Source organism: Ixodes scapularis, unplaced genomic scaffold (genome assembly GCF_016920785.2).
Source record: "Ixodes scapularis isolate PalLabHiFi unplaced genomic scaffold, ASM1692078v2 PGA_scaffold13__105_contigs__length_92229423, whole genome shotgun sequence".
NCBI classification, from domain to species: Eukaryota; Metazoa; Arthropoda; class Arachnida; order Ixodida; family Ixodidae; genus Ixodes; species Ixodes scapularis.
The window spans coordinates 71,493,786-71,518,617 of record NW_024609839.1 but is presented as its reverse complement, the minus strand read 5'-3'; the positions used below and the strand labels follow the sequence as shown (position 1 = coordinate 71,518,617).

The 24,832-nt window shown below is 44.3% G+C and overlaps 1 protein-coding gene across 1 annotated transcript; it reads left to right on the top strand.

Moving 5' to 3' along the window:
* Window positions 1-598: 598 nt before the first annotated feature.
* On the top strand, window positions 599-19,674 carry LOC120842941 (actinia tenebrosa protease inhibitors-like). The gene is made up of 6 exons (XM_040214173.1): window positions 599-662; window positions 7,109-7,297; window positions 15,961-16,131; window positions 17,964-18,164; window positions 19,265-19,457; window positions 19,614-19,674. Exons 1-6 carry the CDS (start codon window positions 599-601, stop codon window positions 19,672-19,674), a joined length of 879 nt encoding a protein of 292 aa, XP_040070107.1.
* The last annotated feature ends 5,158 nt before the right edge of the window (window positions 19,675-24,832 follow it).

The following is a 24,832-nucleotide window of genomic DNA, read 5'->3' as shown; positions in this document are numbered from 1 at the left end:
TGATCTAATAGTGTTTAGATAACATAACATCACCGTCTCTAAAAAGACAAGGCCTGAAGAGATAAATGTGCGCTCATTCTACAGCGCGGCGTCTTGTACTACGTACTCTTTGCCTTTTGTTCCGGCAGATTGAAATATTTGACAACTAAATCGTGGTTCATAATATTTTATAATGTTTTTTAAACTTATCACAGGCTTACTTACTTCTTCTTATTTAATCATATCTAAAATCAGGCTCATATTTTCGTGTATAATTCTTGATCTCTAAAAATTAACGGAAACATTTATTGTCAACGTCACCATGGACAATGGACGGAAACATTTATTGTCAACGTCGTCATTTTCCTGGAAGGTGGCGAACACTTTCCAGGAAAATGCATCGAAATTCGGGCTGACGCACCGTTATTCAACATTTACTCATACGTGCAAGAATGCTGGGCTAGCATTGTCCTGTCTTTTTGGTTCGGGACGCAACGGAATCTTTTTGTTCAAGTGTCGCATCTCTACTCTAGCACAATGAATGCTGCTGTAGTTCAGGTTGGCGAACCAAGACTATATAAGTGGCCATGCACTTTTCTATACTTCAAAGACATCCAAGATGGCGAAATTCTTTCGATGCCTGCGTCTCGCAGTGGCTGTGGCTGTTTTTACAGAAAGCTTTGGTGAGCATAAGTTTCTATTTACTATAACTAGAGACACAGAACAACAAAACTAACGACAAATAAGCGAAGCTTCAAATTATTATATGGTTTCGAGGTTAGGATTGTTCCTGGGGTTTTCGGCAAGTTCTCTAGGTATAAACACTCGCCAACTGAACATTAAATGCCTTCTGCTAAGTAGTATATGCATGTTAACCATTCCTTGCATAGAAATATATACTAATCCCTTAACTTGTCAAAATTATTTGCACAATTTTTATTTAACAAGATATTTTTAGTAAGCGCATGTTCTTGCCCGTTTAAAAACAAAAACAAAAAAAAAAGAACAGGGTACGCTTCTGTTCATGGAACTCTCGAGGTATTTGATTTGCAGTGATGTGATTACTCTGAGGCTTTTTGGAGTACGTTTTGGAGCAGCAAAATATGCAATCTGGAGCACCAAAAATAACCTGTGGAGCCATTTTGATGAATTAGCCGAAACTGGGGCGAGAAAACTAGAAGTAACGACCGTGGAGGAGAAAGGTGACAAAGTCTTCAGCTCAGCTAAACATTTATTCAGTAACCCTCTGTTATATGCATCCTTCCCCCAAGGTTGCCACCCTTTCCACACAAAAAGTCAAACCCTTTCTTAACTTCTGTGTAAATAGGGTCGCGACATTCGGAGTTAGAGTCCATAAGAGCAAAACAGAGACCGAGCGGCACATTTAATTCTTACATCGTTTTGCATGATCATCATCGAAACTTACGTGGCTATATATTCAGCCAGAAAGAGTTACTATATTTCACTCTTACGCACTTAGTAAAGGTGTTTCTTGCTACCGCTGCTAGCAGATTCTTCTTGGCATCTGGTTGGCCAAAAGGGCACGTCAAGCCCTATTTCTGCGTCTGGAACACGCTTTGGCTCTGCCCGCTACTCCCATTGACGAAACTCACTCTATACACGGCTCTGCGATCGGCCACTGCACTATACCAAATGGTTGACATACAAAAAAAGTAACTGCACTGTACCAAATCTTTTTTTTTATATATATGAAAGGCTAGTGACGTCACTCCCCACGTCGCAAGGTGCTGTCGCCACTGCAGTTTACGCAACTGTAATCTTTACCAGGAAACGTTTACGGTGAGCGCTACGTGCTTCGCGTTGTTATCAGGAGCGCCTTATCATCAAATATGTGGTTCGGATATTTGTTTTCTGCTTGTTCTTTACTTAAACGAATGTTGTGCCGTATGTTTTATGCGTAATATGCACTTTTCGCCCCGATCACTCAAGCTTTTTTTTTTTTTCCTGAGGACGCCGACACGAAGGTATTCAATCTACGAGTCATATACAGCTTCGCTGTAAAATCTTTCTGCATTCCATCATATATGCTAGCCAGTCTTATTTTTTACCGAAATGAAGACTTGTTAAGCCGTCACGGCTTTTAGTTTTAATACATTCGACGCTTAGGTGCGTGTACGCCATACTGCTATGGAGGAGTGATTTCCTTTTAGAACGTAGGCGTGCTGCGGCGAACCAAAATACGCAACATCGCCATACCTACACTACAGTCCTCGTCTCACTGCAATGCACGAGAGCGCGGCTAGCAGCGCACTCAACAAAGCTAGCTAACCTAGCTGCCAGAACAAATAAAAACAATTATAAATATTGCGAGACCTCCAAGTGCTGTAAGCGTTTGACACAGAGATCAAATCGAGTAGTATGCTGTTTGGAGCGATAATCAAAAGTTCTGAAAATTCGCACAAGCCTACCGGAACGATCCGGCTGTGGAGCAGAGCCTGAGCTCTTATATATATTTAGTAAAATAAACTGAAATTATGCTTTGGCGTTTCTAGGAGGAGGGAAAGGAAGAATGGGTGAATCCCAGCCCTTCTGTCCCGTTCCTCCTTTCCCTCCTCTTGAACAGGTTCGAATGGGTTCTCTCCCCTGTAGCGTTGGCTGTACTGCACTGTTTTAGCGAGACTGAGTATAGACTGAAGGCCTGCTGCATTTGCGAGAAAAAAATTAATTGATTACTTGGAAGAAATGACCTCTGTAGTATTGTCATAATCATTTGAAGCTCGCAGGTGAAATATTGATGAGTAATAAATGCTTTGGCCCAAAATGTTTCCGGGCTTTTCGATAGGTGGCGTCCGTATGTTCCCCCGTCTAAGGTCCCTCTATACTGGAAAGGTAGCGCCATCTCTCCTCCTCGCCCTTTACGTTTCTCTCTTTCTCTCTTTTTGGCGCCGCGCGCGCCGCCTAGGGGCTACCAAGTAGGAGAACTAGCAGACGACGGCCGTGTCCTCCCCGCGCATTCAAAGAGCACAATCTTTCGCGTTGCGTGTTTGAAAGTGGAGGTTTCTGATACATTCTCACATTGCATAATGCCGAGCAAGTGTTAAACACCAAGAAAGAATGAGTTAAACGTGACGGCAGCGTTTTCAACCTTCGGATAAAGCTCACAGAACTGAGTACGTAGAAAATAGAACACAGCTTTATTTCCACGAGTAACAATGCAACGATATGGTTCTCACGTGTGTGGTAAGCACCGTCATTATCTGTGATTAAATGCGTAAAAAAGCCTTCATAATATTCGGCCCCACATAATCGCGAGAATTTCTAGATCCTGCAGTCTTCCACGAGGTTAACGACTACAAGCGTGAATTGCGATTGCTGCTGCCTCCGTGCTAAAAAGAGCTTGAAACGCTATAGCAGTCATACCGTAGATAAACATGCATGAGCTTTCGAGGACGCCGGACTATTGCGATCATTACTGTCGATCTGGTTTTGACCGGGGCCTTCCGAAATTCGGGCGACTGCGTGTATAGCAGGTCTAGTTTGTCACTCGTCGCTCTTCAAATTCGTTTCCTTTTTTTTTTTTTTTTGAGGGGGGTTGGGGGGAGGGGGGGGGGGGGTACGGTTGACGTTGATGCAGTGCTACTGTATTCCGATCTGTAAAGTCCTTCTGTACTTACGAATTAGTGGTGTCGGCTGACCATACTACTGCAATACCGTTGGAAACTAGTGTTCCTTCGGTTGTACCGTAACTTCAAGAACTTTTTTAGGTTTAATGAATTTTACCGTTATTTGCCATAAATAAACATAAGCTGCACAAACTATGTAAAAAAAAAAAAAGATCGTGACGCATTATTCATATGATGCATTACATAGCATCACAGTTGGAAAGTTTTGCCTCCTTTATATTTACTAAAAGTAAAAATATCCAACTTTGGTTTTCGTCATTACCAGAATGGGGGAAAAAATTGCAGAGAAAAGGCAACTGACTCGAGATTAAAACATGTGGCATATATTTATTTTCAAATAACCACAGACTACCATAGCCAAGACATCAGTGAATGGAAGCACTTATACACATGCTCAGATACAATTTTTACAACAAAGACAATAGATGAACAGTTATTAAAAGGAGTCACTAAACAAATCTAACAGACAAAACATAAAATTATAAAAAGGTCTCACACTAGCCAGTTTTAACAACAAAGACAGTACACAAAAGTATTATTACAAAAAAGCCTCATCTGAAATTTATGTATACAACACTAATATATACATATACAACACTGAATCTTTACAAGAGGTTTAAGGGGAGACTGACAGTGTACTTATGCTCGCCAAGGTTTTTATTTATACATGGCATATGAGAGCTCAACTACCCAGAACACAATTGGTGACTCAAAATACATATTCTTTCTACCTGAAAACGGCATATCAAGAACTCGCCGGTGTGATTCACACTCACTCTCTTCTCCATGGTCAAGTGCCAAGACCTGTTCGCGTGCTGCAGTTCACGGCACAGCAACCAGGCATATCGGCCGTTCGACAACGCAATCCGTGGCGAAACGCGAAACGGACATCCAGCTACAAAAAGAAACGAAAAGCTACACTACCATCGACAACAGCAAAACTGGCACGAACGTCTAAGCAAGTCCGGATCTGTCCGACGCAACGCGAGTCCGGTGTAGCTTGCGGCGCAGCTGGCGACGAGACACACGAGACACGGGAAAATCTGCTGGCTGGATCCTTCATGGCTGCCAAAGGGGCGGAGCGCTAGGAGAAGGTCACGTGCCACACACCGGAATACCGCTGAGCTCAGCGGCATGATCAAAGGTTGTCGCTACTTTACGGGTATAGAGGGGCTTTACCCCCGTCGTAGGCGGGCCAAACGCGGTTGCAACGCAGTCGATCTACTCAAACGCAAAGGTGTGAACCAGCTTTTAGGGCGATAGGGTCGTGTCATTTCTGTGGCAGGATGCGTGCCCTTCCTCAGGAGCAGGTGAAATATGGTACCCCTTGCCTTGAGCTCCTTGGCTTTGACCAGCGCAAAGGCCTTACTTTGGTTAAGCTTATTGCTTCGCATTTTTTTCTTTCTTTGAACAGCACATGCATGTACTCGTTAGCTTGATGCAAGCAAATAAGCACTCGTAAAATAAGTCTTTGTGCGTCTGCTTTCCCGCAAGGCCTCTGGTGGATCATCTGCCAAAATCTATAAAGTGCTAGCGAATAACGAGTCTGGGAATTGGGTTTGGTTGAGAAACACGATCGGTCTAAAGCAAGATTCATGTTTTCACGCATGTGATATACCGTCAGAAAGAGTAGGGCTTCGACCAACCATGTAATCGCACCTCTCCCTTCTTCTAATATGTCCAATCATACCCGTTCCCTTTCGTTGACTTAATACGCTACATCAGTATTCATCTCCCCTATCCAAAGAGTATTTTTTATTTATTTATTCAGAATACCTCGCATCGCCTTACAAAGGCATTATTGCGAGGGAGGGGTACAAATACATTTGAGAAAAAGTACTAATGTACAAAGAGTACAAAAAGCGCGAGGCCGAACATGAGATAATAATATTAGATGTTTTTAGGTTTATGAGGCATCACTTAACACATACTTGACGACAGAAGTGGCAGAAGTTGTGGAAATTATTTCCTCTGGCAGCGAATTCCAGGTGCACGCTCCGCATAGAAAGAAGGTGTATTTAAACACATTCGTTCTACATTTATACTCTCGCACTTTTTTCCAGTGATCACGCCTTCCTGATGAGTAGTGAGCAGGCAGCATGTACTTAGATTTGTCAATGCCGAGATAACTATGAAAAATGCTGTAGTAAAATTTTAGCCGCATAGACCGCCTTCTCTGGAATAATGGAATTAAATCAAGTTCTATTTTTAGTGGAGTCACACTTTGTCCAAAGTTATAATTACTCTATATAAAACGAGCTGCTCTATTTTGAACTGCCTCCAGCTGGTTGACAAGCTAGGCCTGGTGGAGGTCCCAGGAGACACAGGCGTACTCTAAAATTGGTCTAATATAGGTTAGATACAGTGTTCGTTTGGTAAACTTGGGACAATCTTTAAATTTACGTCTAATAAATTTCAGCATTCTGGTCGCTTTTGTGGATGTGTAGTCCACGTGTTTGGCCCACGAAAGGTATTCTGTAAAATATACACCGAGGTATTTGACTTCAGAAACTGTTGGTAAAGAAATTTCGCTGATAACGTGTTTGAAGGCGACAGGCTGTCTCTTGCGCGTGAAACATACATGATTACACTTGGTTATGTTCAAAATCATTCCCATTTTTCACACAAGGCGGAGACACGACAGATATCTTTCTGCAAAGCCGAGAAATCGGAAGTGCAGGGACAATCTGCGATTGTGCGGATTGTTCCTGCGCGAATCGGGTTTTTGAACCAAACGAATTTTTGTGGGTGGTCATTTTCTAAATTTTTTCCGCTGATCACGAATACTGGTTCAATAATAAGCGGCGTGCAAATTGTTTTAGAGCATAATTAGCTTAATTTCTGGCCAAATTATGCCTTTCTGGTATGCCATTGAAAAGTCTACGCTAGTAACACAGGCTTCATATAAAGAGATGAGATAATCCACCAACCAAAAATTGAAATAGTAGCGACCCTACGTTTCGAAACCGTTCGTTTCTTCGTTGGCGGATTATCTTATCTCTTTATTCTTTACCCAACCAGAGAGAATTCTCTCAAAGATGTTTACCTTCAGGCTTCATATAGTTACATTTTATTTGTTTGCGGTCATATGTAGAACATTGGGGAATGCATTCTTGTTCTATTGATACCCTGGACAACAGTTTAACGTGCGCACTAGTGTCATGAAAATGTGAAACCACTGGGAAGCGCAACTAAGCCTTCTTAGTTTTTGTCACCAAGCCTTGACAAGGAGCTCTAGCAAAAGTTATCAGGCTCCACTGGATACAACCAATTAGTGATCCACTATGTAGTTACTTTGACAGTGTACTACGGTTTCTTGCTTTCCGTTCATTTAGTTACAATGAATGCCATCGATTTCAGTTAATGTTTCACCAGAAATAAATAAGAACAAACTACGTATGTACAAAAGTGAGCGTTTATAAGATCGTCTATTGATTTCACGTATACACTTGTACCCACGCCCTCGTCAACGTTTTTGTACGCAGGTTATAACCAGGATCTTTATGATGTGTGCAACGATGCTCCACCTAAACCAGGCAATTGCAGCGAGCGCAAACCCAAGTTTACTTTCAACATATACTTGAAGCAATGCCAACTCACTTATGTCTGCGGCGATTCTGGCACTAAGAATATCTTCGACACTAAACAACAATGCAAGGAAACCTGTCCGATTGGTACGTATCATATTCTACAAAGTAATACTTCCCCCAAGAAAATTTAAGAGTGGCAACATGTGTGCCTTGAAACATCTGACGAATTTATTTTTTTCAAAAGCTCGACTAAAATAATGGTTAATAGTAAACTATATGAACATAAATTTATCCGTGCCTTTTACACATAATAAAATGAACTAACGCTAACTGCCTTGGCAACGCTCAAGCGTAAACAAACAGAGACAAGAAAATTTGTTTTTTTTAAAACCAAGGCTCAAAAGCTCTTACTGAACAATCTACTGCCTATGATTATTCTAAATAACTGCTCAAAACATATAACGCTTTAGACTGTTTAAATTAACTGTACGAAATAATTCACTGCCTGAAACTCAAAACTAAAAATATATATAAACAAAATTCTGAGGGCACACACTTTTTATGAGTTGTGAATGTGAAAGCATGAACGTCGTTGTCCCGCTCCCTTAGCTCGTCCCCGGCGTAGTGGCGTGGACGGCCACGTTTCGCTACTGCCGAGCTTGCGGCCGACGGCCGAGCGCGCACTCTTCTGAAGTGGCCGCGCCGCGCTGAGCTCGGCCGTGCAGCCTATCCGGGATGTGCCTGGGCAGGCTCTGCCAACACCACCTAGACAGAAGGCCTCCGCATGGTCTCCTCTCCTTCTATGAAACGTAATCAGGTCGGATCGCGCTAACTCGGCTACTGGGCGTGAGCCCGACATTTGACGCGCTAATTGGACACGAGCCCCGGCCGAAGACTGACACAGCACTCGTGCCCAAATCTCACGCCTCGATCGATCTGACTCTGATGACGAGTGCGGAGGCCTTCTCTCTTGGTGGTGTTGGTTCTGCGGCCGGCCGCTCCCTCTCATCGGCGGCAGGGGCGCTGCGCCGCCATGGAGCTCTGCGGGGTGGCGTTCCTTGGAACTACGCCCCACAGCAGCCAATGGGATCCTCGTTTCTTGGAACCACGCCGCGCAGCAGCCAATGGGAGCCTATCCATCAAATCGCGGCTACGGACGACAGGTTTCGCTTCATTGGAACAGGGGATTTTAGGTGCCGTTTGGCGCGGCTTCAAAAGTTGATGACGCCCTTTCGCTCCATGGGATAGTTAATTCTTTCGCATTAAAATAAGTAAAACTTGATATTTCTCAAAAAGAAGCGCTCGAGAAAACTTACCTTTTTCTGCCAGCGCTTACTATTGACTGTTTGATAGCCTCTACCCTAGTACATTGAATGCTGTCGTAGTTCATGTTGGCGAACCAAGAGTATATAAGTGGCCATACACTTTTCTATACTTCAAGATCATCCAGGATGGAGAAAGTCTTTCGATGCCTGCATCTTGCAGTGGCTGTGGCTGTTTCTACAGAAAGCTTTGGTGAGCATACGTTTCTATTTACTATAACTAGAAACACACAACAACAAAACTAACGACAAGTAAGCGAAGCTTTAAATTATTATATGGTTTCTGGCTTAGCTTTGTTCCTTGGGTTTTTGCCAAGTTCACACTCGCCAACTGAACATTAAATGCTTTGTGTTGAGTAGTATCCGCATGTTAACCATTCCTTGCATAGAAGTATATACTAAGCCCTTAACTTGTCAAAATTGTTCGCGCAATTTTTATTTAACAAGATATTTTTAGTTAGCGCATGTTCTTGCCTGTTAAAAAAGAAACAGGTACGCTTCTGTTCATGGAACTCTCGAGGTATTTGATTTGCAGTGATGTGATTCGTCTGAGCCGTTTTGGAGTACGTTTTGGAGCAGCAAAATATCCAATCTGGAGCAACAAAAATAACTTGTGGAGCCACTTTGATGAATTATGCGAAACTGGGGCGAGAAAACTAGATGCAACAGCCGTGGAGGAGAAAGGTGGACAAAGTCTCCAATTCAGCTAAACATTTATTCAGTAACCCTCTCTTATATGCATCCTTCCCCCAAGGTCGCCATCCTTTAAACACACAAAAGGTAAAAACCTTTCTTAACCTCTGTGTAAAGAGGGTTGCGACATTCGGAGTTAGACTTCATAACAGCAAAACAGAGATTGAGCAGCACATTTAATTCTTACATCGTTTTGCATGATCATAATCGAAACTTCACGTGGCTATATTTTCAACCACAAAGAGCTACTATATCTCACTCTTACGCACTTAGTAAAGGTGTTTCTCGCTACCGCTGCCAGCAGATCCTTTATGGCATCCGGTTGGCCAAAAGAGCATGTCAAGCCCTCTTTCTGCGTCTGGATCACGCCCTGGCTCTGCCCGCTCCTCCCATTTACCAAACTTTCTCTATATATACGGCTCTGCGATCGGCCACTGCACCATACCAAATGGTTGACACACAAAAAAAGTAAATGCACTGTACCAAAACGACATCTTGTAAACCCTGAGGTGGGTGTACAAGATATCGATTAATTATCAGCTCGCCTGCACTCTCTCACTGCTTACAATTGTACCAAAACCTTTTTAATATACAGGGTGTCACAAAAGAAAATTTACACGGTTTTGTTTACCGCAAAAATAAACTAGGCATCGCAGAACGCTCATTCTCTGCCCAAATGTAGAGCTAGAGGTCACAACCAGATGCCAAAGTTTCAGCCCGATCTGATGACTTAATCAAAAGTTATTAGTTATTTTCTAAAAATTTCAATGGGAAAATGGCGGCCGACGGAGTTTTCAAACACATGGGGCTCTATGGCACCAAAAACCGAAAACGGGCAAAAATGGGCTCCATTTTCCCATTGAAATTTTCAGATAATGACTTACAACTTTTGATTAAGTTGTCGGATCGGGCTGAAACATTGGCATCTGGTTGTGACCTCTAGCTCTACCTTTGGGCGGAGAGTGAGCGTTCGGCAATGGCTAGTTTATTTTTGCGGTAAAAAATACCCTGTAAATTTTCTTTTGTGACACCCTATATATGAAAGGCTAGTGACGTCACTCCCCACGTCGCAAGGTGCTGTCGCCGCAGCAGTTTACGCAGCTAATCTTTACCAGGTTTACGGTGAGCGCTACGTGCTTCGCGTTGTTATCAGGAGCGCCTTATCATCAATATTTTGGTTCGGATGCTTGTTTTCTGCTTGTTATTTACTTAAACGGATGTTGTGCTGTATGTTAATGAGTAATCTGCACTTTTCGCCTCGATTCCTGAAGCTTTATTTTTTTTGTGTCAGGAGGCCAACACGAAGAAGTTCAATCTACGAGTCATATACAGGTTGGCTGTAAAATCTTTCTGTGTTCTACCATATATCCTAGCCAGTCTTATTTTTTACCGAAAGGTAAATTTTTTTAAACACACATGGCTTTTATTTTTAATACATTCGAGGCTTAGGTGCGTGTATGCCATACTGCTATGGAGGACTGATTTGCCTTTAGTACGGAGGCGTGCTGCGGCGAACCAAAATACGCAACATCGCGATACCTACACTGCAGTCCTCGCCTCACTGCAATGCACAAGAGCCCGGCTAGAGGCGCACTAAACGAAGCTAACTAACTTAGCTGCCAGAACAAATCACGAAAATTATAAATATTCCGAGACCTCGGAGTGCCGTGAGCGTCTGACACAGAGATCAAATCGAGTAGTATGCTGTTTGAAGTTCTGAAAATTAGCACAAGCCTACCGGCACGATCCGGCTGTGTAGCAGAGCCTGAGCGCTTATATATATTTAGTAAAACATAAATCGAAATTATGCTTTGGGGCAATGTTGCAGCAAGTGCATTACATGTTTTGCCGAAATGTAGCAAAATGTAGCAGGGTAAGCATTTCGGCGCAGGTTGGGGCAAATGGCACAGAAATCACATCACTGAATTCGGCCCATGTAAATGCTGTGCCGACATAAACTGACCAAGGCGGAATTTCTGTACATAAATGCTCAGTGAATTTAATATTTACACGCCTTTGTGATGAGACTGCTCCACAGATTTCCGTTGCAGCGTGATCGACTGCGTATCAACCGCTTGTAACCGCCTAAGGCCAAAGAACTCGCTGGCAGACTGGCACATTCGCGCCATCATGTAGCCCTAGAGCATTTTCGGTGCGGGTAAAACTATACTTCGTCTCACTAAAACCGTGCAGTACGGCCAAAGCTACAGGGGAGAAAGTATATTCCGACCTTTCCACGAGGAGGAAAAGGAGGAATGGGTGAATCCCAGCCCTTCTGTCCCGTTCCTCCTTTCCCTCCTCTTGAATAGGTTGGCATGCGCTCTCTCCCCTGTAGCCTTGGCTGTACTGCGCTGTTTTAGTGAGACTGAGTACAGACTGAACGCCTGCTGCATTTGCGAGAAAAAAAATCAATTGATTACCTGTAAGAAATGACCTCTGTAGAATTGTCACAATCATTTGAAGCTCGCAGGTGAAATATTGATGAGTAATAAATGCTTTGGTCCAAAAGGTTTCAGGGCTTTTAGGTAGGTGGCGTCGGTATGTTCCCCCCTCGTAGGCGGGCCAAAAGCGATTGCAACGCAGTCGATCTACTCAAACGCAAAGCTGTGAACCAGCTTTTAGGGCGATAGGGTCGTGTCATTTCTGTGGCAGGATGCGCGCCCTTGCTCAGAAGTTGTAAAAATTATTTCCTCTGGCAGCGAATGCCAGGTGCTCGTTGTGCATGGAAAGAAGGAGTATCTAAACACATCCGTTCTACATTTATACTCTCGCACTTTTTTCGAGTGATCACGCCTTCCTGATGAGTAGTGGGCAGGCAGCATGTACTTAGATTTGTCAATGCCGAGATAACTATGAAAAATGCTGTTGTAAAATTTTAGCCGCATAGACCGCCTTCTCTGGAATAATGAAATTAAATAAAGTTCTATTTTTAGTTGAGTCTTACTTGGTCCAAAGTTATGATTACCCGATATAACACGAGCTGCTCTGTTTTGAACTGCCTCTAGCTGGTAGACAAGCTAGGCCTGGTGGCATTTCCAGGAGAGACAGGCATACTCTAAAATTGGTCTAATATAGGTTAGATATAGTGTTCGTTTGGTAAACTTGGGACAATATTTAAAGTTACGTCTAATAGAGTTCAGCATTCTGGTCGCTTTTGTGGATGTGTAGTCCACGTGTTTGGCCCACGAAAGCTTTTCTGTAAAATATACACCGAGGTGTTTGAATTCAGAAACAGTTGGTAAAGAAATTTCGCTGATAACGTATTTGAAGGCGACAGGCTGTCTCTTGCGCGTGAAACATACATGACTGCACTTGGTTATGTTCAAAATCATTCCGAATTGTTCACACCAGGCGGAGATACGACAGATATCTTTCTGCAAAGCCAAGCAATCTGACGTGCAGGAGCTATCTGCAATTGTGCAGATTGTTCCTGCACGAATCGGGTTTTTCAACCAAACAGATTTTTGTGGGTGGTCAATCTCTAAATTTCTTCCGCAGATCACGAATACTATGTCAAGAATAAGTGGTATGCACATTGTTATAGAGCATAATTTGCTTAATTCCTGGCCAAGTTATGCCTGTCTGGTATGCCCCTGAAAGGTCTACGCTAGTAACACAGGCTTCAGTTACATCTGATTTATTTGCGGGCATATGTACAACATTGGGCAATACATCCTTGTGTTATTGGTACCTTGGACAACACTTTAACGTGCGCACTACTCTCATGAAAATGTGAAACCACTGGGAAGCGCAACTAAGCTTTCTTAGTTTTTGTCATCAAGCATTGACAAGGAGCTCTAGTAAAAACCGTCAGGCTCCATTGGATACAACCAATTAGTGATCTATTATGTAGTTACCTTGACAGTGTACTACGGTTTCCCGTAGTACACAACTTTCCGTTCATTTGGTTACAATGAATGCCATCGATTTCACATATATTCGTTAATGTTTCACCAGAAATAAATAAGAACAAACTACGTATGTGCAAAAGTGAGCGTTTATAGAGTTGTCTATTGATTTCACGTATACACTTGCACCCACGCCCCCGTCAACGTTTTTGTACGCAGGTTATAACGAGGATCTTTATGATGTGTGCAACGCTGCTAGACCTAAACCAGGCTATTGCAGCGGGCGCACACGCAAGTATACTTTCAACATATACCTGAAGCAATGCCAACCCGTTTATGTCTGCGGCTCTTCTGGCACTAAGAATACCTTCGACACTAAACAACAATGCCAGCAAACCTGTCCGATTGGTAGGTATCAAATCCTACAAACTTTTGCTTCCCCCAAGAAAATTTAACAGTGGCAACATGTCTGCCTTAAAACATCTGACAAAATTATTTTTTCAAAACTCGACTAAAATAATGGTTTATAGCCAAACAATGGGAACATAAAATTATCCCTGCCTTTTACACATAACAAAATGAACTAACGCTAACTGCCTTGGCAACGCTCAAGCGCAAACAAACAGAGACCAGAGAATTTGTTTTTTTTAAGAACCAAGGCTCAAAACAACTTACTGAACAATCTACTGCATATGACTATTCCAAATAACTGCTCAAAAACATATAACGCTTTACACTGTTTAAAATAACTATACGAAATAATTTACTGCCTAAACGCAAAACTGTAAAAATATATATAAAAAAATTCTGAGGGCACGCACTTCTTATGAGTTGTGAATGCGAAAGCATGAATGTCGTTGTTCCGCGCCCTTAGCTCGTCCCCGGCGTAGTGGCGTGGACGGCCACGCTTCGTATACTGCCGAGGTTGCGGCCCACGGCCGAGCGCGCGCTCTTGCAAAGTGGCCGCGCCGCGCTGAGCTCGGCCGTGGAGCCTATCCGGGATGTACCTAGGCGGGCTCTGCCAAAACCTAGACCTAGACCGAAGGCCTTCGCATGGTCTCCTCTGGGCCCGAGCCCGACATTCGACGCGCTGATTGGACACGAGCCCCGGCCGAAGACTGACGTAGCACTCCTGTCCAAATCTCACGCCTCGATCGATCTGACTCTGATGACGGGTGCGGAGGCCTTCTGTCTAGGTGGTGTTGGTTCTGCGGCCAGCCTCTCACCGGCGGCAGGGCCGCTGCGCCGCCATGGAGCTCTGCGGGGTGGCGTTCCTTGGAACTACGCCGCGCAGCAGACAATGGGAGCCTACCCATCAAATCGCGGCTACGGACGACAGGCTTCGCTTCATTGGAACAGGGGATTTTAGGTACCGTTCGTCGCGGCTTCAAAAGTCGATGACGCCCTTTCGCTCCATGGGATAGTTAATGCTTTCGCATTCAATCAAATAAAACTTAATATTTCTCAAAGAGAAGCGTTCGAAAGAACTTACCTTTTTCTGCGAGCGCTTACTATTGACTGTTTGACAGCCAGTGAGACTAGTGCCATCGTAAGGCTACGCTATTATTAATCGTATCGACAAGCACCACAGCGCTCTCTATTCATGCATTTCTGTAATATAGATTATAAATTAAACTGAAATTTTTTCCAATTTAATATTAACTGCGACATTTTTAGCTTCCAAACCTTCTAGATTTTGTCTTAGATGCTCATATATGTATAAAACATGAAGGTTGTACATGCGAAAAGGAGTGACACGGGAATTTTCGACAATAATCAAAGCCTTAACGAAATGTTGACTGCCCCTCCCATGTCTCTATAAGGTTTCTGTTTTAGTCAAATACTTATTTAGTTTTAAGACTCTATGCTTCTTTTTTTAACTGTCATAAAATCTTTATCCTCGTTTTCCAATTCCACACCTTGTTTGAACTAAAAGTACAAGTCTCGGTCAATTTCCTACGCAAATGTAAAAAAATGAAGTTTGATATTTTGATCAATTCATGATTTGTAATATATAGCGTTTATTACATTCATAAAAGACGTGCTTTTAATAGGCATATTGACTAATGCCCGATATAATTATGCCAATTTAACATGTTGTTGTAAACTTCAACGTGCAACGCACATACTCGTTTCTAATACGTTAGTCGTGGTGTAAATAATCAAGATTATTAGCAAATTCAACATGGTGCTAGACGTTGTTGACCACTGGATACGAGGCGCTAGGAGAGTAGGAGGTTATTTACAATATTTACAAATGGTGCATGCAGGTGCAGCCGAGTCACGAGTGCGCGGATGTTCTTCGTTTTTCATGTCGACTAATGAATGACGCGGGCGTTTACAATAATATGGGCCTTGAGAGCAGTGGCGACAACTGCCATCCGGACCTAACAAAATACTTGAGATTTGTATTTGTTTTGTAGTTGTTTTTAGAACGCAGCTCTTAGACGCCCGTTTCCGGCTTGAGCGGCGTCTGCGTCGCCGTCGGCGTCGGCGCAACCGCGGAAGTTTAGCGGAAAAATTTTCACGCTAAATCTAGCGGACAGTTTTCACGCTAAATCGAGCGGAAAATTTTCCCGCTAAATCTAGCGGAAAACTTTCCCCGATAAATTTAGCGGAAAAAATTTCCCTACTAAATTCAGTGGAAAAGTTTGCCCGCTAAATTTAGTGAAAAACATTCCCAGCTAAATTTAGAGGAAAAAGTTCCCCGTTAAGTCTAGCGGAAAGTGTCCCCCGCTATATCTGCGGGGAATTTTTTCCGCTAAATTTAGCAGAAAATTTTCCCCTAGATGGGGGCAAGCCAGAGAAGAGGAGGGGCCTAGCCCGCTCTACGTACCTTCCCCTCCTCCTCCTCAAGAGCTGCGCTCTAATTCGGCGTTATAGAGAGTTGTGAACGGATTTCATTTTTTTCTTCTGATCATTCACAGTGTCTATCTTCCTCCAGATCAGTTCTGCACTATTGGAAGAGCATCCACTTGGTGCAGCGCTGACGCTAAAATAATAACTACGTGGCATCTGCTCCACCTCACCAACAAATGCGTTTATACCACCGGCTGCGCTTTCATGGCGGCCGATTTTCGAACAAAGAGGGAATGCCAAGCGGCCTGCAGAAAACGTAAAATACGATTGAGCCTTTTATGCACGGACTCGTGTGTTCGGCAACCTGTTAGGCACATATCGACTCGCGCACAGTCTCCACCAGCAAAAAAAAGATCTAATCGGAGGGCGTGGCAGAGACGGCGGCAGGCGGGGGCGCTGATCGCGCTTGTGGCATTTCCATATCGCAGCGAGTGAAAGGATGGATCTTCTTCGTCAGTGAGCGCTGTTTTAGTTTGGCTATTGCCTCATTTCATTTCTTTCTCCTCGGACTAATACAGAATTGTCGGTAATGCGCATCGCACACCCGCCAGTCACTGTCTTCGAGTGGGTCTTTCATATTGGTGGAAACTGTCTATGTCTGCGCGTGCTGTGCGCGTGTGTGCGCGTGTGCCTGCGCGCGCGCGCATGCTTATGGCTGCATGGTAGTGCCCGCGTGCCTCGTGCGTAAGTGCGTGCGTGCGCGCGTGTGTGTGTTTTTGCGTGGGCTCTTTCTCGCGTGAGTTCAAGTGTATGGTTCGGGCGCGGCAAGCCGCCCCCAACCACCTCTGTTTCCGAACTAGACGACCGGGTTTAGCAGTATTTGCAAAATCAAATATACCTCGCCATCTTCAGGAAATGGCAACCTTATAGCACTGTCCGATATAATTTCCTCTCACGATAAAAGAATGATAAGTAAAAAACTGGGAGAGATCCGTGAACCGAAAGTGAGTGGGGGCTACACAATAGATGGCGCCTCTGAGTTTGTTGCCAAACAAAACGGGCAAATATGCTGATATAATCGCACTCGAATTCATAGCTGATTACGTGCCAGACAGGTCAAAGTTCCAGACAATTCTATACTTTATAAATTGATAATATTATTTATTTGCGACAAGTAGACGTACCTTAGGTTGCTCGCACGGTTAGCGACGTTCACTAACAAAAACATCGCCCTGGTCGGAATTCGCATTTGGCCGAACGTTGACTGTGACGTCTTTATCTGGACCGATTTCTATTTCAGGAACAAAAATCAGCGCAACGTGTAAGTGTAAACTTTGACGACGTCAACTTAAGGTTGTGATGACTCCAATGTTATAACACGACTTTTAATCGAGCTCGTTGGTTCACACTTGGAATTAATAAAATACATAGCGCAAACTGAACAATGACGATGGGGCACACATACTACAGGACTGCTATTGTTACAGATACCGTCAAACTTGTAGTTCAAAACTGATGATAATTAGTCAAATATTACATCTTCTAATGTCACGGCGAGGAACAGTCTAGTCGTAACGTCATGAGGAGAGATCATAAGAGGGCGCCACCGAACCACCCCGGCCCTAATGCTCCGTTTCACTTTAAGTGCGAACGCAGTCGACGCTGCAGTCAAATCGAGTCAATGAAACAGCGCCAAAGGTTCCTTCTCAGGTCGCCCATCGTTTTTGTACGTCGTCCATCGCCGGTTAAACCAATCGCGCATACTGAATGTACCACGATTCTGCGGGTCTTTCACCAGAAATCGAGGAACCAGTTTTTTTGTTGTTTTTTTTAGGACGCGGTAACGCGCCCTGAGAGACGCGTGTTAGGCACCGTGCCTGAAGTGATTTACGTGTCCTGCCACTGAACGTCATTCGTGCAAACCAGAAAGACTAATCATAAATGATATAACATATATGTTGCGTGAGGACCTTCCGATGATCCATGGGGCGCATGTTTTAGATTTCGGTTAACTATCGAATACAAGCTATTCAAGTAAATATGATAGAAAAGTGAACAGACAAAAAAATGTGGGCACTGACGAAAAAATTTAAAAAATGTTCGACAAATATATCTTAATGAAGTGAAATGTTCCATCTAATATTGCAGACACCGTGTGTTATCAGCCAAGCAACGAAGGAGAACCCCCTAAAAGAGCAAGAAGCGTTTGGCATTTCAGTCCTGAAGACCAACGTTGTATTCGCACTACAAATTCTGAAAGAAATGGAAGCACCTTTCGCCCTGCATATTATGACAGAAGTGGAAACAACTTTAAAAGTGAAAAGGAATGCATGGAAACCTGTCCCTACGGTAAACATTAAGTTTTAAACATTTATTGTTAATATTCGAGAAGAAAAAAACAACTACATTGCTTTAGTAAAAACATGTATAAACCCCTGCAACTCCCTGCTACCTCAAAAATCAGTAAAATCACTCATCCAACTCTTCGAGGGGATATTTAAAATGTGTCGTTTTCTCTCAGAGAGGGGAATGCCAGGTCAAAGATACTACCGCGATTCGCGCGAGGCAGATCTCCGATCATTTGAAATCTAAGCGTTCAAGCTATTCCTTTTTTTATTATTTTTTTACTATCGGAATTGAATTCATTATGTGGAGATGTTCAGATAAAAACTGCTAGGTCATATTATAAGCTTTACGATGCGTAATTGAAATCCAGCAGCAATCAAAAACAAAGACTAAAGAAAGCTACAGAGCGCCACCAGACGCCCGAGAACGCGCTCAGGCATTAAAGCACACCATGCGAGGGCTCACCACCAGTTCAGCTCCCAACATAGAGAGCCTATAGATTTAAGACAGGGAGCAACTATAATTACCAAGAGCATTTACTATTTAAAGGCGGACGCCTTCTTCGCAGATCGGTCGCCAGGTATTGCCTTCTCGCGTGGCGAGGATGAAAGGGGGCGGAGACGCCTAGACGCCATCAACGCTTTCGTCGTCTCGTCGCAGCTCGCATTGTAAACGCGGCTCGTAAACCACGCCACCCCGATCGAGATGTTGAAAACACGCTGAAATCTAAACACGCTAGTCCGACACGAGAGCGCTAACGGCGCCAATGGGTACTTTCGGTAGCTTCTAATGTTGCTAACGAAGTTGCTTTTCAGTTACATAACTGTGCGTAAAAAAAGGGAAACCGCACAGCTACGGAGAAACATTTTAGCGAAATATTTTGCATTTCTTCGTGTTAAGGTGATCGTTGATACGCTGCTCTAATCTGCTTTGCTAACATTTAACGTTTCAGAGGCACAAATAGTCAACGCCTCGGCGCAAACACTACGTGTGATCTGATCGCATAGTTTCACCGTGTCTGTAGGGACACCTTTTAAGGAGAATTAACGGTGCGTGACATTTTCTACGGTGCGAAATAAACATTGTTACTTTTTTACACACAGGAGGACGTTTACAGGAATGCAGACTCCCTAAAAATGAAGGCACCTACTGTCTCGGAAAAGGCAAACCTTCCTTCCGGTATTACCACGACACTAAAAGTGGCAGGTGCAGTCGTTTCTTGTATAAGGGCTGCCAGAAAAACGCCAATAACTACCTAACAAAGCGTGGGTGTCAAGCAACTTGTCAGGCTTTAAGGTAAGCTTTACTTCAAGATATTTAAGCTATTAAAATATAACCTGCCGTTTTTCAGTGAACTCCCGTAGACGAATCTTTATATACGTGCAAGACACACACACAAAAAATATACGGTTTATTATCCCTTTTATCTCAGATGTGCACCATGTTTTTCAGAGCATTGCAATATCAACGGAATTATATGGTGTCTATCATGATCTGTCTCATCCGCCAATAAGAGTATTGAATTCAAGTGCGCGAAAAGCAAAAGATCGTCAAACGATCGCGGACACTAACTGATGGATAATATTGACGAAATATATACATCGAGAAAAACTAAATATTTATTATGCGTCTGTGTCCAGGTACTTGCATTCATTATTTCCAATGTAAAGCTTTATTGAAATAAGGCTATATACAGTATACAGGGCGCTTCACCGTACTGACAATTATCTTAATCCGGAAAAGACAATTGAAGGAGAAATGTAATTTTTCTAGGATTACGTTATTCAACGCAACGGACGACAGATTAAGGAGTGCAAAGTGCCGAGCTAGTTATTTATACACCACTAACTAACTTTCCGTTAAACGTTTGCCTTGGCTGGCTTACTTCCTCCAATTAATGATATTCACTGCTCGTCGTCAAAGTATGCCATCGATGCTGCTATAATTTAGCCAGCTTTATTCTGCTTACGCTATCCTCTTGCATGATGTGAGCCGTGAGGAAACTCAGATACCGAAACTAGACGCAAAAACATGGACGGAATTCATACCCAGAAGTGACGTCCGTATTCGCCACGGGCGGCGGTAGCGAGCCGTTGCAATCCAACCTGCAATGATGCGTCATGTGGTCGTAGCTCTCAAGCCTTTATTTTATTTTTTATTTTTGCAGCGACAGTTAAGCGTTCTTCCACCCACTTCGAAATTATGATGTAGGGTTTCGGTCGTTAATATCACCAAACGCTTGAAAAAAGAAAAAAAAAATACATACTGCGGTTTTCTGGGTATCCGATCTCGGGTACCTTGTTTTCGCAACGAGCGCGCGCCACCACAAGGCCACACAAGCGATGCTTTCACGGACCACGTAAGAAACCAAATGGGTTGAGGACAGCCGCACATATGAGTCTTGCGCATCGTCCGCTAGATCACCGCAGTTGTGGTGACGTCCGATCACGCCACTTGAGTCTCACGCTTTGAATTAGAGAAGATATTTATCTATTAAGCTTGGGCAGGTTTGCAACAGGACCAATGCAGAAACGTTTTGTACGGTTACATTCTGCACTGGTAATTGTTAAGTCCTATCCTTTCTATTCACGCCTAAGCTGACAAAATGTCTATCCGCTCTGTTCACGCCTAAAGGTCTCTTTATACTCCAACCTTGACGAACGCAATACGTGCCGGCACAGACCAACGCTTGTCGACCATTGCGCTACGTCACGCCGCGCCGAGAACCGTCGAACAACCATGTTTACAGTCCACCGCGGTCCAGCGCGCATCGACGAATGCCTCACTTCGAGCAGGCGCGTCCCCATGGCAACCGCATAGTCTCTACACCGTATTTCCGCTTCTTGGTCGGGAAACCCAAACATGCAATCATGCAAACGCTCGGTCAGAGCTCTGCTATCGATGTGGTTCGTCCATGCAATGTAGTCAAGCTTCAAAACAGCGATTCGGAACATTGGTTAGCAGTTCGAAAACAAGCAAATGATGGGGGATATCGAGTGCAAATCGTTTATTGTAGCGTGAGCTACACTGGCCGAGGTTGAGCAGTTTCGCGTGGCTCACATAACGAGCCGTGCTCCGTGCTGCGCATGCGCGAGGAGCAGTGACGTCGCACGCCGCACAGCTGGCGGGGCGGAGCCGCCGCCGCCGCGGGCTGCGCCGCCACCGCGCGCGCCTCGCCGGTCTGCGCAAGCGTGAGGAGCAGTGACGTCACACGGCGCACAGCTGGCGTGCCGGAGCCGCCGGCGCCGTGGGCTACTCCGCCACCGCGCGCGCCTCGCCGGTTTTCGCATTCCAGAGGAGTGACGTCATACCCGCGGCAGACCCGCGGGCGCCGCTGCGTGCCCAGCTGTGTGCCTCCGTTGCGCAGTAGCCAAGGCTGACGCTGCACAGGAGCCGCTTGATAGCGCCTCTGATTTTGTACGCATAAGCTCACGCTACGTATATCCTGGCATAGCCGAGCTAAGCCACCACAATTTTTGTTTTCTTCAAAATGTCACCACAAATGTTGACGAAAAAACAAAAAAGAAAATCTGAATGTCGCGTCCGTAGAAAATAGATGCTTGGCAAGTTCCCCGAGGTCGAGCCAAACGACTTCGGTGATTCCGCCGTGATGCTTGGATGAAATCTATGCACTCGATATCTCACGGCGACCTCTTTCTGACAGATTGCAAGTGTGTTATCATAGTAGACTTTCACGTTGACTGGAGTAACTGACACCGAAGAGAGCGGACGATGGCTAAATTATGCGATGTAGGTGTTTGAAATTATAGTGCTTCCCGGAGCCCATACAAAAAGGAACAGAATTCATTTGCATTTTCACCGTGCACGACTATCGCTTAAAAGCTGGGACACCCCAGTTGAAAATTTCTGGCCGACGAAGTATAGTTTAGATGTTTTACTGGATCCGCCTTTTCCGTGCATTTGACGGCGCTGTTTCGATCGGGAACGGCTGCCGGTGCGTGCGTCTATAGCATATGATCATATAAAGCAAGCACATTAGGTCCCGCTTAATTCTAACTAACCCTACCTTTGGCGCGTCATCGAGCTTCCAGCTTTGGCCGGTTCCCCAACTCCTCGGCCCAGCAGAACCGGCTCGTTCGGTCTATAGGCCTAACGAGACTCGGGTGTAGCCAGCGCTGACGAAGCGCATCCCCAGAGCAGGCCACGCCCACGCGCACACACACCCAATCGAGCTCACGAACGTTAAACACGCACACCAACACGGGCTCACGACAAAGGGACACGACACACGGCAAGAGCGGCAGTTTCAGGTCTTGGAACTGAGCGTCTTGCACACCCCGAACGGCCACGTCGGCCCCGACAACCGGATTCTCGGCTTCTGGGACAGCCACCGTCGTCGTCCTGCACGCGGTCGTCGACGACGCGAATAGAGCATATGCTCTATTCCGTTATCAGCTACGCCGAGTCGTGCTGGGAAAAGCTGCGCGTCACATTGCGCATGACGACGGAGTAGAGACCTTTCCGAAAAAAGGCTCCTGGCCGGTTCTCTTCTTCGGTGTTCGTGCGTATGACGCGTGATTTGCTCGCTTTCCGAAGCGACGAACATCCGCACGCTGGACTGAGGATTTGTAAATATTGGAATAGCGTTACCCGTTCGCAGCCAGCGTCGACCAACGCGATCGGACGCGTTCGTTCGTCGACGTAAACGACGGAGTGTAAACAGCCCTTAAGCTGACAATGTGGTTGGAGCCACGCGCTCGCCGGACAAATGAACCACCTCCCTTTCATCACCCAACCACGCAATTGGCGCGTGGGTATGGCCGGAGACCGTGATCAGGTGGCGGAAGACAGTTGCAACACTGGCCCAACGAGGGCGTACCTTCCACCTCACTGTCAGCTTAGCGGTGAACATCCTCATAGCGACGCTGAATAGTTCATAATTCTTGACTAACAAACATACAAGATGATTAACTTCATTCAAAAAAGTTTTTTTTTTTTTTTTAATTAGTTTAGAGTTAGACGGCTGCCGTCTTCACCGCGTATTTATCAGGCTCGGTGGACATTATATGAGGGAATAATCGTCAACCTAAGTTGACTAATTAACTCAAATTTGTTAATTAACTTTTTGTTATTTATTTCAGGGGTCATGGTGGAACCGCAGTCTTGAGATAATTACCGTTGGAGTACAAATCAATTTAAAGATTTTGCAAGAAGGTAATAATTTTTTTAGATATTATTACATTAATGTTCGCGTTTTTCCGCTCAATTTAATAATGGTGCGCAGATAGAGAACTTCAAGCGCTGCCCAGAATTACTTTTCGAATACTGATGCAGTCGTTTGGGCCATGTCATCACCTGCGTCGTTGAGGCACCAAGGATACGTTGCCGAGATATTGACGACCTGAATGAAACCACGACGTCATTCTTCCAGGCGTCGTTGTGGGCGCTCCATGGCTTATGACGCTCTTTTTAACGCAGTTTTTAAATTGGGAAAAGAAAACGCCAAAAATTGGTTGATTAATATATTTAAGAAAAAAACCTCATTTTTCGGATTTAGATATTTTTAATTAGTTTGGCCTTTAACAGTAATTACCGTCCTTTGTACAATTACAACATGACACCAAAGAACAAAAAACAAAAAGGTAATTTATAAATTTTCTTTAATTGGTGGACTTCAACCATGGCGATTATCCCCTCATCTTATCTCGACCGATTCTGATAAATATATGAAGACAGAACTCATCTAGCTTTTAACCCTATAAAAAAACATGAAAAAGGTTCTAACTTCGCTTTTAACACTGGAAAACGATAGCGTTATCGGGCCCCGTTAGCCAAGCCTTCTCATATAAACTCGCGCTCGTTCCCAAGGTGTGCAAGTGCATGTGCATGGTCTAGTCGGTAGCGTCACGTTTTACGTAATGTCATGTCACGTGACGTGTGATGTCACACGTTGCTGTGACGTAATGAATCTGTGGAACCGCTAAAATATCGGATAATTTTCCATTAAATGTGGCGTTAAAATTTCCCGCGTAGTTTTGCGTGAACATTTTCTGTTCAATTTAGCGGAAAACTTTTCCGACAAATTTACGGGGTCAATAGGGTGACGTTACGACCACGTGTGACGTCACACGTGGCTGCGCGCGTTTCATTATGGGATTTCTTGTCCCACCGACGCCGGAGTTTCTGCGACACGGGCTCCTAACCCTATTGCGTTAAAAAATATGCTCGAATTAAAATCCCACCTTGTATATGCCTCACGTCAGGTGGTATCCGTACTAGACGTGAAGAATTCCCGGCGTCTAAGCAACACAAATGGACCTGCACAGTTCAATACGGCCGCTTATTTAATACTAAAATAAACATAGTAGTCATTCTTGAACCATTTTTTCATTCTTTCTTACTTCAATTTCTCTTTTATTTCAGTATACCATAGGCAGCTGAACCTTCCACGTCTCTTTGGCGAAGCCTCTCGACTATAACGAAGATAATAAAATTTGCCAAATCGATTTACTAGGATCGTTGTCAAAAAATAAAATTTTTCGCTGCATAGCTGGACTACGGTGTATAAATTTCCGTAAAACTACGTGTGGGTGGCACAAGAAATGAGAGGGGGGGGGGGGGGTCTAAAGCTTCACCGTATCGCGCTTGAGAGTGGCGTGAATTGCCCGTGCCTCAGGGGACGCAACTTCGGCCGGTCGGCCACTGTCCAG

What these genes read in the sequence shown, in the direction of transcription:
- LOC120842941 (XM_040214173.1), top strand. Translation starts at nt 599, where the DNA reads ATGGCGAAATTCTTTCGATGCCTGCGTCTCGCAGTGGCTGTGGCTGTT. An exon ending in CAAGGAAACCTGTCCGATTG is followed by an intron (nt 7,298 to 15,960) that starts GTACGTATCATA and finishes ATCTTCCTCCAG; the next exon opens with ATCAGTTCTGCACTATTGGA. An exon ending in GCAACTTGTCAGGCTTTAAG is followed by an intron (nt 19,458 to 19,613) that starts GTAAGCTTTACT and finishes CATGTTTTTCAG; the next exon opens with AGCATTGCAATATCAACGGA.